Raw genomic sequence first — 16397 nt, forward strand, 5'->3', positions numbered from 1 at the left:
TATATAATGAATTATAAACATAAGTTAATTTAATGATCAATTTTTTTTCCAAATATTTTATACAAAACTTGTATCAATTATTCACAGTAACACAATTAGCTGGATTTTAATATTTTATATAATTTGTACCATGTTACATTAGGTATTTTAGATTTTGCTTCTGTGTTTAATAATGATGCCACTAAAAATATATTGAGGTTAATCATAACAAATATAAATCAGCATAGAAATATATCAGTAAACAGGTAAACTTACAGATTGTCTGGTAATCCATTTTATATGGAATGTCATAAAATACGAAATATGTGCACATTCTTTGCAATAATGGTATATTTTCCTCAATGTTTCCACTTGTTAAATAAGACTTTATATGAGGTGTTAATTCTACAAAAAAATTGTTAAATATTGAAAAAATATACATTTAATATTAAAAACATATAGTACTTACCACGTTCCCAGCTATCCATAATATATGAAATGTTTTGTTTAATTGCAAGTATACTTTCTGTACCAAGCACAGGATTTTTGCTTTCTATGTAAGACTTTTTTAACATTTGAGATGAAACAAGTTTTATTTGCCATATGGAGAAGCTGTTTGGTTCTTTTTCAATAATTTCCATACTTTTTATTAAATTCACCCATAAAGGAAGGAGACTCACTTTATCTTTTATTACACATTCATACACAATTATAGCAAATGTGTGTAGAAACTGTTTTTCGAACTCTGTCATTTCGGAATGTTGTCCGTCATATTTACAGAAAGAATTTGCATCTTTTGAACAAGATAACGTTTCTACAATTTCCATTTTTTCATTAGAAGAATCTGATTGCTCATTCCAACTACCACTTATTCTTTCAGATGTGTTGCTCAAGCTTTGTGATAGGTACCCAGAACTATTTTTAGCTAAACTACCACAAGATTGCATCTTGAAGCTAATCTCAGTTTTAGTTTTATTTTGTTTGGGCCATTGTAAAAAACATTTTACTATATTTAAAATAGTTTTATCATTTGTAAAAGAAGTTACACATTCAGGACGAGCAGCCCACGCGATAACATTTTCTGTTGTTAAAGTTTGAGCAATTAAACTTCTAAAACCCTGAAACATATTTAGAAAAAAGATAATATTAAATGTTAATATGTTTATATACTTATATTTATGTACTATATGATGTAATCCAGAAGCCATCCTAAGTTGAGAAGCAAGGATTACAATAAATAATAAAGTAATAGTAATACTTTTAATTTGATATGAAGGACCAAAAGATAATTACATGAGGATCCTCTATATATGGTAAACAACCAGCTCTCTGTTTAACATCTAACGTTTCACACTTTTTGAGCATATTCTCAAGTTGTTGCCAGTTATGATCTTTTACAAAAATGATTTCCCAATATCGATCGTCTTTTAGTTCAATTTTTTTAATAGTACACAATTGTGGCAGTAAGCATGGTGCTTGAAGTATTAAATCTTGTCCATCGCCATCTTTTTCAGATTCGAATGTTAAATGCACTGTTGCATAGCAGTACTGACCACTATCAATATCTCTAGGTAAAATTACACGTGGTTCAGCAGCCAATACATATAAATGTCGTAGAGCTTGTAAATGATACCTAATAATTAGTAAGAATAATTATTAAGGTAAGAAGTCAATTTTTATAAATAAGCTATTATTCTATTATTAACCTGTTATCATTACTATGTGTTGGGAATTTTGGAAAAAGGGAAATTATAAGAGCAGCTACTGCACTAGGACTATTAGAAAGAGTATATTTCCCTCCTCCAAGAAAAAGTAGACCAAGAGCCATATGTGTTGCTAAATGAGATCCATATGTAACAACATTACTCGCAGGGCCCACACGAGTTCTTATGTGTCGACATATTCTCATAATCTATGCAATTTAGTATAAATAAGTTAACAAACACAAAAACATTACATAATTCATTAATGACTAATAATTCACGTATTAAATTTACCTCTAAGTTCCCTGTTCCAGCCATTACAACAGCAGCAGAAAGTAGGGTAACATTTAAACAAGTTTCAATGGTTGATTTTCCTGCTAGTTCGGCAATAGTTTTATGTGATAATGCCGTAAACATCTGAGCATAATTATATAAAGTTTTAAAAGCATTTCTATTGGCAGTCCCTGCAAATTTTAAACCCAAAGCCATACAGGCACCCGCAATTATATTGCAGTAAGCTTGGCTGTATTTTAATTAACATTAATTAGTATAAGGAAGATATTACGTTAATCTTATTAAATACAAGTATATTCTATATACTAACTTCATGGTTTCCAAATCTACATTCTGCCCTATTTCAGAAGTTGGTTTTTGTAATCTGTATTTATAAACAATGTTAGGAACGTGACTAGAAACCCAGGATTTGGTTGGTTCAATTTCATTCCAAAGAATAAGTGATTTTGCTAATATTCTTAATAGTAAGAAATCAGGTCGTACAAAATCTAATAAATATTGAGTATCAGGCGCTTGCATCCACTCTGCTACTGCTTTATTTCCTGTATCGAAATACATAAGACCTAGAGCTATAGTTGCTCCAGGACTTGTCACATCAATATTTATGGAATCACCTTCTCGTATTTGATAACTGAAATTATAAGAAAAAAGAAAAATATAAAATGTTTTACAAAATTAAATACAAAATGTTTACCTAGGTGATTTATATTTGTCTTTTTGTGCTCCTGTAAAAGGTCTAACATGTCCTCCAACCATGTAATAATGTAAAGTGTCTGGTATATTAGCTAAATCTGGCCCACCTCCACATCCTAATACTACCAAACCTAATGCAAGACCTGCTGCTAAAGAATAAGATTCTCGATCTATACAGTTTTTCATTTCAGGTCCTGGAGGTCTGCCTTTAAATAATTTAATTAATTTGGTAAAGTCATATACAACTACATGTTATAATTTTATATTGAATAGTTACCAATCTCTGATAATAAAGCATGTGAAATATGCCTATGAGCAGTTCCTTGGTACACTAAACCAACTCCCATCAATGCAGCAACCTGAACATTCTGTGGAACGTTTAATTCAATACTTGTCGGAGGTAACAGAGTTTCCACATGAAGAGATAATAATTTAGTCATAGAAACATTCATTGTACCACGGTGAGTTGCTGACAATCCTAATAGAAGTCCAACATTGGTAGCCTCATGACATTCAACTAAGTACTCATACATGCTATAAGGTGCTAAATTCTTCAAATGACCATTTAGACCAAGTGCCATTAAGAATCCCGAATGTTCAATACCAAATTCGCCCTGTTGTTGCTTATTATATACTATCCATGTAGAATCGATATTAGATGCATCTGGATGAATACGTAGACCTGCAGCTACACCATTATGAAATAATGGCCATAAATTCATATTTGGTGGGACATCTATGTGAGCTAGTTCTACAGTTGTTCCACGAGGAGGTGCTTTTCCTATACATATAAGGACATTTTACGATTGTTAAAAATTTTTAGAAATACGAATGCTATTGTTGGTTCGTACCAGTCAAGCAAAGTCGAGGAATTGGTAACTGCTCTGTAATAATAGGAGTTGAAGTTCTGAGTGTAAACATGCCTCTAGCTACTGGAAGTGCCATCGTTCTTGTGCATAGTGCATGTAAATGTTTCTCCTGTTCTTCTATAAATTCATGGTCACTTACATCTGGCCTCTGAACTATCGCTATCCTTACCGGTTTTGACGAATTTAGAAGTTTTCGAACTTCTGCTATTCTATGATCTTTGTTAAATCTCAACTTTAATACCTATATAACATCATAATTAATATGTGTAACAAGTAATACCTCCCGAATACATTTCGTATTTATAAATATTATCTAAACATACAGCATCATCAAATTCCATCCCATCATCTTGTTCAGGATCTTTAATCGAATAATTTTTTCCTTCATTTTCTAAGTGATTTAATACAGATGATTTTAAATGTTCGCCCAATGCAGATAAATCTTGTCGATCAACTAATTCGTACACTTGCATTGGCCAATTTGATGGAGGACGTTCTCTACACCTGTACATTATATCTTTTAACAGCAATGATACACCAGGAGGTAATGTTTCAAGATCTTTTTTGTTCATGCCTGAGAATAGAATATTTCAACTTTTAATTCATGATTAAAAATAGTGATATTTGAAGTATTAAAAACTTACCTAATTCATGATATAGTAATACTATTCTATCTATCGCAGAACATTCAATATTTTTACATATTTCTTTTTCGAATTTATTTCCGCTTTCTTGAAAATCTATACGACTTCCAACTGGTATTATATGCTTTATAAATCTATCGATTTCTAGCACAATAGGTTTATTTTCATTTGCTATGAGTGCTATTAAATAAATTATATTTTTCGTCTTTAAATTTACTTGACTTAAATAAGGGAATGGCGTCACTTCCATTCCATTTAACAAATTATTTAACGTTTCAAATATGTTTGGTGGTTTTAATGGAATATAATTCGGCATAGTAATCTTCTGCAAATCTGCTTCTTTCATTTGAGACACTGCATTTTTTAAGTAATAGACAGATTGAAAATCAAGAAAATAATGATGAGCATATACATCGAATTTTAAATCCAAGCTTAATTGGTACAATAATTGTGCAAGCAGATGTAAACTTTCTGACATTACACAATTCAGCTTCAATTCTTCATATAAAAGATGTAAAGAAAGAAGGACGAGCGGAAAATACGGAAATAAAATAGACTGCGTATTTATTTTTCCTGTATTGTTTGATTCTATAATATGTGGCACAGATGTTTGAATTATATTAGACGTTTTTTGTAGGCCAAGTATATTTGAAATAAAAATTTTAGAACTTCCATTTTTCATAAAATTCGTCATGTATTTCCAATCATCATTTGAACCAGAATTATTTGTTTTTTGTTTCTTTGATACTACTATAGGACTATTGCGTTCATTGAGTTGATCTTTTTCATTCTTCTGAATTAATTGTAACTTTTCTACTTCATATCCTAATAATGTAAATAAAACTACAAGAAAAAGATACCATTCCTGTTCTGATGAAAAATCTTGAGGTCCAGGAGCATTTCGTGCCCCATACCATTTTACCAATAATTGCATTGCTAAATCTTTTTGTAAAACACTTCTTAACGTTTGTAAACATTTAGTTACTGTAAAAAATGTAGAAAAAAATAATTTGCTATTAAATCAAATATAATTATAAACATATGTATGCTTACCCAAGGGAGAGGTACTAGATGTTGGTAACGTTATTCGAAAATAATTTTTACTCCCGTATTCTAAAGTAATCTTATTTCCGACAGCTTCTTTTAAAACAAGAAAATTATTCTCTATCAAAGAATTCTCTAACAAAATAGGTGGTCTTGCACAGTTACCACCTACAGGACTTAACAAGTGTAATCCTTCTTCAAATTTAATATCGTGAGAAGCAGCACAGTTTTGTGAAATTAACGAACTTCGTCGTGGAAATGGAGAACCTAATTTATGATTGATATTAGATAAAAAATAGTTATATCCGGTTAAATTTGGAAGTATTCCTGTTACATGTAATTTTCCAATACAAGTCACTCCTGAATATAATACCACTGCATTTGATAGATCCATTATCGCTATTATATGTAAACTCTGAAATATAAAATGGTACGTCTTATATTTTTATTCTAATAACTAAATATTATATTACGAAATGTTAGTAAGTACTGACTGGTATATTAACAGCACCCTTAGCTACAATGTTTGTTACCATGCCGAAAATAATTTGTTGTTGTTTATTTGTTTTCTCAAGCCTTACTAAAGAAAGTTGAGATCTATGTGGAACTAAGTAACATAAATAGTTCTGCCCCACGAAATCTGATGACAAAAAAACCTTTGACGCTCGACTGGACATAACATCCCTTAAAAAAATATTAATGTTTTACTGTTTGAACACACTAGAAAATATGAAAAAAATTTACAAGATTTATATGAAAATATTATATATACTTTGGAATTCCAACATTCTCAGTCCATACATGATCAAGACATATTTCTGGGTATAAAGGTTTACTTGGTGAAATAACGTCCTGTAATTGTATGTTACTACAGCTACCAAAAGGACTATTTTGTGTCTGATTTAATACAGAAGCCATTACTGTTTGATGCAACCTTGTATGATGAATGATAGAATTTGCAGGTGCTCCGAGTAATGGTGAGAAAGCAGAATGGGTAGGAGATTGACAACGTGAAATAGTTGCCATTGGACTCTGAGATCTTGAATGCTGCTGTTGTTGTTGAGATGGTGATGGACCTCCTGAACATGTAGTAGTATAAGATGTTCGAGAACCAAATGGACTATTTGACATTCCTAATCCTATATTAAATTGTGGATTTGGTACCCCTAAAACGCAGATACGTATATTTTAAATGAAAATTCTAATTTTTCCAAATTAAACGATTTCTCTATGCGATTGTATTGTGTTTACCAAATATACTTAAGTGTCCCTTATTTGTACTTTTATTACAGGAAAGATTACTCCCAATGTTTAAAGGTGAAGCACTTGCAGATTGATTAAACATACTAGGAGTAGTATCACTATTTCCACAAACCATTTGACACTCTTCTGTTGAAGCTTTACGTATTTTATATACAGAATGTAACCCAGTCTTTGTATCATATATCACAGCCAAAGATGGTTCAGAACTAGTAAATACAATTTGTTGATTTGAATCATACATGTATGATATGTTTCCTATAAATCAAATCATATATTAATTATATTCTTTGACCTAAAGTATTATAGAAAAATTTGTAAAATTTATAATAATACCATGCTTAATAAGTACGGGACAAATTTCATCTAAAGGATGTGTAAGAGAAAATACCACTGGCAAATTTGTGTCATTATGTAGTTGTAATCTATTTCTTTCCAATGATGTATATCTACAAACATTGATCATAATATTATTCATGCACGTTTAGAACTGTTATTATACAAGCATTTTAAAGATCAAAAAATATACCTTGTTTCTGATATGGGAACTTGTGTTTTTTCCAACAAAATTCCATACCTTGTTGACCACACAGCAGATACCTAAATTATAAGATAAAAAATCTATAATGTAATTATAAGTCTTTAATTAAATATCATATTTAATTAAAATATTACCTGAAATTGTAAACTAGATACATAATCTTCTCCAAGATTGGTAAATACTTTAAGAGTATATGAATCAATTAAACAAATACATTCTATCGTTTTATCAGAATTATCTTCTTCATCTGTCTCTTTTCCTCTTGCTAAATGATCAGGTATATTAGTATGAAATTTACACCATAGTGCATGTTTAATGTCTGTTTCACAAGTATATGTTGTTTCTAATATTTTTGCAGTTTGATTGCCCTTTGAATGAATTGCAATTTTGCCTGAACAATATAATTCTTCTTCACCACATGTATCATTTTCACGCACAATCCAAAATTCCTTCTACATGTATATAATTGATGTATTAGAAACTTTAAATATTCATTAATGCGAATAAAACCATTATATATACTTACTGGCAATGTATCTGAAATGTTTACTTCACTAAATTTTTGTAGCAAAATACTTTCTCCTTCAACTGTTTGATTGTTTAATAGTTGTTGATTAGTCACTGATTCAGGATGTCGTAAAATTATTTGTCTTCCACCAGGAATATATTCCTTTGTGTTACAGAGTTAGAATCATAATTTTTCAATATATTAATATATCAGTTTAGATTGAAAAAAATGTTCAATATTAATAGAAAACAATACCTTACACAATTTAATTATATGTTTATTAATTATATTATAACCTAAAAAACATTTGACTTACCACCGGTTCTGAGGCGGCAATCATCTTTTCCTTAGTTTCATCCAGATTTGCAGAATCTAATTATTAAGAATTAGGTAAATAATATGATAGTATTTATTTTAGATTGTTTCTTAGAATTATTTGAAAATATTTGTGCAAATACAATGTTGCTAAACGTTGCGTCACTATGGACGTCGCCATATTCGAATATATATAAGTACATAACTACATAAATTTCATGCTATAATATATTGGATAAATATTTAACATAGAATTATATTTACTTAATAATGTACTTCCTTTATCTAAATGATAGAATCCTTTTGCGCTAATAATAACTAATTTAATCTTTTTATTATAAATTATATAATTATACATTAGATTATAAATTATAGTTAAGTTGTCAAAGTAAACAATATAAATATTACAATATTAATTTTACAATACTGATTATTAATTATAATTTATGATAAATAAAATATAGCTTTTAAAATAACTTAATTAATAAGTTAAATTATGTAAAAAATGATAACAATATCCAACAATCATGAAAATAATTATTACAATTATAAAAATGTTCTTATACATAAGTGAGTAAGAAGTAAATAATAAGATCTCGAACAACTAACTGACGTTCAATAATTCTATTATCGTTAGAAAAATATACAAACTCAAATATAAATATTTCTGGTACCTTCATAATAAAATTACTATTAAATATTTTCAAATTTTTAATATTTGCGGTTTTAATATATTGCAATTTTTTTATTGCATATGAAATTGTGGAATTTGCCATTGTTACCGCTTGATTATAAAATTTGACATAATCAGCATATTTGTAAAGAGTTTATAGATTTATTTTACCAAAGCATACATATTTACAAATACTTTGCAAACTTGTTACTAGAGATAGAAATTACATTATCTTCTTTATAACGATTATTTGGTTAACCAAAGCATTTCATTTATGTTTTAATAGAATAGTCTATTATTTTATTGTATTAAATATAATAAAATTATAAATAGTATAAAAACAAATATAATAACTTAGAAAGATGGTACTTTTATAAAAGAAGAGATTTTCATTCAAATCTACAAGTAATATAGTGTTTACTTTTACAAGTAAATTTATCTTGAAAAGTTAAAATGTATCTAGCATTGGAAATTTTTATGTACATTTCCAAGGAATCTTAATAAATAGATATCATTTAAAAATATAATAAAACTTTTATTTTAAAACTATGACTAAATAAATATTTGCATATTAAAAGTTTTACATAAACTTTCGAAGTATAAAATAAATCATATTACACTGTTTTTGCATTACGTTTCTTTTTAATTCGTTAAATACGACATTTTATGATCCCTTGGAATATATTTTCATTAAAAAAGAACAGTTAAAGCAACAGTTTCTTAAAATTGCAGTATTAAAAGCATTCAAAGAGCATGGTAAATACGGTACATGTCGATTTTTGTGCCGACTGTGCCATTATTTATGTGTTGTACTTAAATTATTTGACATAACATCATAAATCTTCCTAAATTAAGTTCAAAATGTTTTACGATGAATTGCTCTAATACCATCCTCTTCATATTCTCTTTTACTAACCCACATCTTCTTGAAAGTATCTAAAGAAGCTAAAATAGAACCTCCAATCCAAGTACTATATAATCGTTCTTGAGGAGCTGATATCTATATTAAAATTTAAACATTCTTAACAAAAGAATATCGAGTTGCAAATAGTGTTTATTGCACGTTATACATACCCTAATTTTTATATCTTTCGGTGCCATTTTACGAATCTCAGATAGTAATCTATCACCAAATCCCTAACATACAAGATACACATATTTGATGTTTATAAAATTTAATTTGATATGTATTAATATGTATATATTAATACATGAAAAATATTTCATTAATTTTATACTTACGCGGAATAATGTAGATCCTCCTGATAAGACAATGTTTTGGAATAATACCTTTCTTAAATCTAAATCAGATTTCTGAATGGAATATGTTAATACTTCATGAAGTCCTTCACATTCTTCTCCAATTAAGTCTGGTCTAAAGAGCACTTCAGGAGCTCTAAACCGTGCTGGTCCAATCTATTGCAAATAAATACCATACTCTGCATACATTACATAATAAAATTTTTCATATAAATTTAAAATATATTGATATACACATAAATTGTATAAGTAACAACTAATTTTAAAGAAACAACATATATTATTACCTCTAAGTAACTTCCATCAGGCAATATATATTGGAATTTTTCTGTTTCAATAGTTTCTTCTTTTTGAGGGTTACTAGCAAGATAGCATGCTCTTTCTTTAATTGTTCTAACAATTTCAAATTCTGCTGTAGTTCTGAAATTAATACCCTCTTTACGTAGAAGAAGCCGGAGGTGCCTTGTGACATCACGTCCTGCTATATCAACTCTCATAATACTATGAGGCATAGCAAAACCTTCATAAATAGGTACTGCATGTGTGACACCATCTCCAGCATCTAAAACTACTCCTGTAGTCCGCCCTGTGGCATATCTTTAAATTGAATTTAAATAATGAGAATGTTATTAACCGTTTAATGATATTGTACAAAAAATACAGTTTATTAAAACTGAATACTTACAGACTAAGAACAGCTTGCATTGAAACAAACAAAGCTGGAACATTGAATGTATCAAAGAATATTTCTGCAGCTTTTTCCCTATTTTTTCTTGGATTAAGCGGTGCTTCTGTTAACAAAACTGGATGTTCTTCACTAAATGTTGCTAATTGATCTTTACTATAAACATAAGACCAAATTCTTTCCATGTCATTCCAATCTGTAACAACTCCATGTTCCATTGGATAACGAAGAGATAAAAGACCACGATGTTCCTCTGCTATTGGGCCCACAAAAAGATCTCCTTCTAAAGCACCAGCCATAACACGTACATGTTTGGGTCTGCCAATACTGCAAAAAATTATTAATATATGCAGGGTGTTTCAGAACACATGGACATAACTTCACTTAAATGAACGCATATTGAATTCAACACATTAAAATAACAAAAACAGTTCATATAAACATATGACCCTGTTTCTGAGTTACAGCCAAATTTCTGTTTTCCAAAAATTCTTTTGATAAACAGTTCTTTATTTGTTTACAAATAACATTCAATATATTATGTACGATCTTATAAATATTCTACAACACTCTATATTATGTAAACATTCCCTTTTAATGTTCCCAAATCAATTCAATCGTATCATTCATAATAGCAGTATATCTATTGAGTGCCTATATTTTATAACATCGACAATAATGGCAGATTATACAAATACAGAAATGGCAGATAAACATTTAATGTATGACCTTGCAGAATGCTGTGCTGAGACATCTATAAGCTTGTATTCATGCCAAAAGTGGTTATTTTGTGCAATTTCTGTAAAGTCAGGTAAATAATTGATATAATACAAGTATGGCTGTATTGTGAAAACAAGATCATATCGAGCCATGTTGATATGAGCTTTTTTTCTTATTCTGAAGTGTTAAATCCATCAGTGAAGTTGTGCCCACATATTCTGAAACACCTTGTATAATTAACACAGTACATTAGGCAAACTAAAAAACTATAGAACAATATAAATCTTGAGAACTCAAAATACTTGAAATTATCTTACAATCTACTGCCTGTCAATAACCTCCAAGCAAACAGAAAGCTGTCAAGAATATTAATTAAGTGGTAGCAGAAGATTTACTTACTAGTTTGGAAATCTGCATTTTGGTATCTGATCGCCAGCAAATCCTGCTTTAATTACACCAGAACCCTAAAAAAGGAAATAAAAAGATCATTATAACATTATCATTGAATATCATTATCGATTTTAAACTACAAAAATTAGTATTTCTATTAGGTCACCAGTTTTATTAGATATAACCTATTTGTATAATAAAATATTAATAACAGAAATGACACGAAAAAATGTAAGAAGATCACATAATATATCACAATATTCATAGCTTTAAAGAAAAAGAGAAAAATTTTGAGCGTTGCTTAGGAGCCGACATTATGGTAGAATTGAATTTGACACACTGATTTAAAGAACGTAAAATTATTTGAAGACTTAGATATTTTGATATATTGCTTACATTATCGATAACTACGGGTTGATTAATTATCACATCGTACGGTTCCATAGTTATCTAAAAAATCGTACTATTTTATGTAAGAACTTTGGAAATTAACAACTGTAACCCCACAGTTGCACACCTATTCTCTGGTGAGTTTTGGAGAGAGTTATTGACAGCTTAGCAAAATAAAATTACTTGTTACTAGTCACAAACAGGTTTGCCAATTGTTCATTCAATTTTTCTGACAAGTTTCAAAATACGTATTTAAATGTGATCATTCTTATCGATTACTTATCGTAAATCACATATATATATATATATATATATATATATATATATATATATATATCTTATTAAATATTTGTTAAGATATATAATGTATACAATAAAAATATTAAAAATAATTAAGTATACATATTTTTTTTATAAAGGCGTATATTAAATAATATTCATAAAATAATTTCTGTTTCATTTAGTCATAGCCAACATTGAAGAATGTTTTATTTGATTATTCCTTATTGGGATATTATAAGATAATAATTATAAATAAAATATAAAAATCAAATATAATCTACATAAGAACCAAAAATGTATTTTAATACTTATTAACTTAAATTATAATCACTATATTGTAGAAGTAGTTAGGGAGTTAATCTAAAAATATGTAAATTGTTTATGTTATTTAAGATCTCTATTAAAATAGATTTCGTACATAATTAATTTTACGTGATTACAATACTTGTAGATAAGAGTTCTGTACTATTGTTATTTCTTAAAATTTATGTCTCCATTTAATCAGTATCATTCTATTATATAAAAAAGTATACATTCCTATAAATGTTTATGATAATTTACAGATATTATCACATTTTTATGCATAACAACAAAATAGCCAATATTCACAGCATTTACCGTATATGAATATCAGCAATATCTTTTGATTCTGCTTGTAGTCAAATGATATACTTATAGATGAAATTATTTACAATACGAATCTATGATTAATAAATTTCTGCCATAAGTAATAAAACTAGAGATGTCCAACCAGTGAATGGATGACTACCTTTTGCTTCTCCATGAACATCTCCATAATTTTCCCATACGTATCCAGTTTTCTTATATTGCTTAATAACGTTTTGTATTAAATTCTTTCTTAAATTCTGATAAATTTTTCTCGCTTTGTCTTGATATGGACCTTCAATGTTAGAATAGTAGTGCGTTGCTCGTACTGTCAAATAATTCAAATTCATCCAAATAGCTCCTCTCCAGTAAGGACCATCGTGTTCAGTATTATATTCCATGTAAAGCGGTGATATCTTTGCGAGTGATCGTAAGCCATATTTAGTCCACAATAGGTCAGGATTGGTTAAATCCTGTAGTACTTTGCCTAACTGTGGAGAACTGGGATTAATAATTTGTAAAATAAACGGAAATAACGAGACATATCCGAAAGAAGAATCAATGTATCTTAGAGTTGGATCTTCCATTACAACTCGTATTGTTTCCGACGGTTGTAGATGTGATCTTGAAGACGGAGTTACTTTTCGTAGAATTACTTTATCTGTATGCAATCCGAAATCAGCATACGTTTGTGTACTTGGTGACCAATGTAGCTTATTTAATAAACTATTATCAGATAAGTACTGATAGGTCTCTTGATATTTATTATTAGAGTGACTTAACATTTCGCTGATCTGATGCATAATATCAGCTGCAAATGCAATCCAGCAACGTAAATCGACATGTCGTTCATCGACATTTGGATGAGAAGCTCTTGGATAATCATCTAATCCAGATGTGAGCGTTTTTGGATTTAATTCTTTATTAGTTGTTCCATCTCTACCTCTCCATCTATACGTACTTGATATATCTCCAATTTGCGTAGTATTAAACCAATTAAACCATGTCTGAAGACGAGGGTACAAATTATCAAAAAATTGGAAATGTTTTTCTAATATCTCTTCTTTTTTGTGCTTAAGTATAAAATGCAATGTTAAAAAAAATGTAGGTGGATTTGCATTTGTATTTATTTGAGTTACGAACTCTTCTGGAACTTTCGCTAGAGCTTCTTGACCCAAAATCATTTCTCTCGGAATCCATCCTTCGACGTTCATTAAGTCGAACCAATGATTTATAATATCTAGTTCGATTTCTAAATCCCAAACTGATATAAGCAAGCCATGAAAACCTTCGTCCCATAGAAATCCTCGTGGAAAGAAGCTTCTACTAGGTACAGCAGTATATAAAGGTGCTTTCCAGTAAGGCACAGGACCTTTAGTATATTGACTTTGAACTTGTGAACTTCCATAGAAGTAGCCTATAGAGCCTATCATATTCGATAGCGTCATTTTTGCAAATTTAATTTCTTCTTCTGTATAACCCTTCGACTTTAATTTAAACACCTTCTCAAACTTGTCATCAAATAATTTTCGGTGTGTTTCTAAAGTACGGTCATAATTTTGACCAATTAATTTGTTGACTCTGTTAATAAAACTACCTGATTCATAACTAATTTCAATTTCAAAAGGAATTTTCCCTGTTATTTGTGTTGCAATAAAATTTGCATCTCTTCTTTTTCCATCTACCGATAATGGTATTTGTTCACCTGCTAGAACTATGTATTCCTTTGATGATCCTTTATGAAATGCTATCCTTAGATTTTGGAGAACTGTTTCTTTCAAGGCATTTAAGCCAGGAGCAACAGTTGCTAGAAAAGAATGCTCCTCTACAGTTCCATGTATCATATTAAGATTTATAGTAAACGAACCTAAACCTTGAGTATTTCCCTCTACACCTGTTAACTGTTTTTCATCACCAAGATTAACTTTAATCCATCCTTTAACATTCTCTTCAATGGCAGTATAGAAAAGTAATGAAATTTCTTCACCATCTCGTATCTTATCCTTAGAAGTTACAGAAATTCTTGCAGTCCAATCTCCACCATGTTTACCACCAGGTCTTTTAACAAATGTAGTAGTTAAAATAGCTGAATTATCCACTATTTCTTGAACACCAAATGTTCTTCCATCATGCTCCATCCATGCATATCTAAATACAAATTAAATAACAACTATTATACAAAAAGTTGTCAAAATAGCATTGAATGAAATAAATTTTATTCACCTATCTAGTCTATCACTTTGTTCACACCAATGTCTAAGGCCACTTCTATCCTGACGCAATAAATGTGGGAAATACCACATCAATCCTGTTATTAAGGAATGTGGATCTCGAGTTTTTAATCCAAAATAAACACCTGATCTATAGGTACCCCAATATCTGTCTGCAACATCCAATCCAGAGGCTGTAACTAGCTATTTTTCATAAGTAAATAATACCATTATTAGTTTTGATAGAATTTTTGTATGAAAGTAAAAATATTTTTAATAACTTAGTTGAAACAAAATAATAAATAAAAATAAAAGTATACAACATACCTTTTTTACATCATATGGAGTATTCACTCTTGTTTCTAAGTATCCTCTATAACTGAACCAAATAGCAACAGCAATGCATAAAACCATAACTGAAATGTTCAATATGGACATTTTAAATTTACTTTCTTTTTTTGAAATAACAGATTTAGGTTTTGATTTTGTAAATTTATCTTGTATTTTATTTTTTGCCATTCTATGTACCCTGAAATAAATCATAAATATTATTTTCTGGTATTTCCATGTTTATAATTTCATGGATTTGCAAACATAAATAATTAAAAAGATAATATGAAAACGTGATAATAAATACCTTAATCAACAATAAATGTGTTTTATTGTAATAACAATAATTTCTATTGATATAAAACAGCAGTGAAATTAAACAATAAATTAATTCTCAATTCATCCCTATACTCGGTATATTTGAATTTTTACAGGTTATATTTAATGATTGCTTTATTAGATACTAAATAAAAATTGGAATATAAAACACATTTATATATTAAAAAATCCTGTGCAAAAAAGTAAAACTACAGTGCTCCCAAGTTACATCATTTATTTTTACCGACCTTATCAGTGAATGATAAAAGCATTCCATACATATTTGAAAATAATGTCACAGCACGTATAGTCATCTGAGGTTATACCTGGTAATACCATTGACTCGTCTGTGGTAATACTATGAACTGAATAAAACAATTCTGTTTAACATTTTTACTTTTATTTACCCAATAGTTGCATATTTTACAAATAAAGCATTCCTATATATACCTTTGATTAGTAGTACATATTTATGTATATACTACCAAATTGGTGTACGTTGTTTAAATTTTCAAATGGAAATATATATTTAAATAAGTAAGTTAAATGCAATTCTTTTATAAGTAGAGTTGATGTCTTTTAATTTCCATTTGAACTTTAACCAAGTACAGTAAGTGTAAAATGATTATTTAGATAATACAACATAATTAAGTAAATACATATGTATCTATCATGATCAGGAA

General features: G+C 28.9%; 3 protein-coding genes across 8 annotated transcripts; all 3 read right to left on the minus strand.

Annotated features, from left to right (window-relative positions):
* Nucleotides 1–24: 24 nt before the first annotated feature.
* Nucleotides 25–8192, minus strand: LOC117238635 (anaphase-promoting complex subunit 1). Of its 3 annotated transcripts, none has more exons than XM_033503709.1 (21): nt 7852–8192; nt 7554–7697; nt 7162–7479; nt 7016–7086; nt 6823–6935; nt 6478–6744; nt 5999–6392; nt 5721–5910; nt 5236–5641; nt 4183–5166; nt 3862–4112; nt 3708–3779; nt 2947–3037; nt 2671–2875; nt 2287–2607; nt 1977–2205; nt 1686–1891; nt 1273–1612; nt 449–1097; nt 256–384; nt 25–181 (listed from the first exon to the last, which is right to left on the minus strand). In XM_033503709.1, exons 1-21 carry the CDS (start codon nt 7873–7875, stop codon nt 96–98), a joined length of 5490 nt encoding a protein of 1829 aa, XP_033359600.1. In that variant the 5' UTR covers nt 7876–8192; the 3' UTR covers nt 25–95. The 3 variants fall into 3 exon arrangements, with proteins under 3 accessions (XP_033359600.1, XP_033359599.1, XP_033359602.1); XM_033503708.1 differs by having other exon boundaries at nt 2947–3450; nt 3521–3779; XM_033503711.1 differs by lacking the exons at nt 6823–6935; nt 7016–7086; nt 7162–7479; nt 7554–7697; nt 7852–8192 and having other exon boundaries at nt 2947–3450; nt 3521–3779; nt 5999–6078; nt 6161–6392; nt 6478–6619.
* Nucleotides 8193–9152: 960 nt separating this feature from the next.
* Nucleotides 9153–12134, minus strand: LOC117238644 (actin-related protein 1). Its single transcript, XM_033503724.1, has 7 exons — nt 11975–12134; nt 11588–11652; nt 10469–10795; nt 10071–10380; nt 9766–9939; nt 9598–9660; nt 9153–9523 (listed from the first exon to the last, which is right to left on the minus strand). The coding sequence occupies exons 1-7, from the start codon at nt 12020–12022 to the stop codon at nt 9380–9382; spliced, it is 1131 nt and encodes a 376-aa protein (XP_033359615.1). The 5' UTR covers nt 12023–12134; the 3' UTR covers nt 9153–9379.
* Nucleotides 12135–12716: 582 nt separating this feature from the next.
* LOC117238616 (mannosyl-oligosaccharide glucosidase GCS1) lies at nt 12717–16274 on the minus strand. Of its 4 annotated transcripts, XM_033503645.1 has the most exons (5): nt 15963–16274; nt 15704–15859; nt 15394–15595; nt 15080–15270; nt 12717–15004 (listed from the first exon to the last, which is right to left on the minus strand). In XM_033503645.1, the coding sequence occupies exons 3-5, from the start codon at nt 15583–15585 to the stop codon at nt 12958–12960; spliced, it is 2430 nt and encodes an 809-aa protein (XP_033359536.1). In that variant the 5' UTR covers nt 15586–15595; nt 15704–15859; nt 15963–16274; the 3' UTR covers nt 12717–12957. The 4 variants fall into 4 exon arrangements, with proteins under 4 accessions (XP_033359536.1, XP_033359534.1, XP_033359535.1 ...); XM_033503643.1 differs by lacking the exon at nt 15704–15859; XM_033503644.1 differs by having other exon boundaries at nt 15704–16274.
* Between the last annotated feature and the right edge of the window lie 123 nt (nt 16275–16397).

This window comes from Bombus vosnesenskii, unplaced genomic scaffold (assembly GCF_011952255.1).
Source record: "Bombus vosnesenskii isolate JDL3184/JDL3185 unplaced genomic scaffold, Bvos_JDL3184-5_v1.1 scf7180000013579, whole genome shotgun sequence".
NCBI lineage: Eukaryota > Metazoa > Arthropoda > Insecta > Hymenoptera > Apidae > Bombus > Bombus vosnesenskii.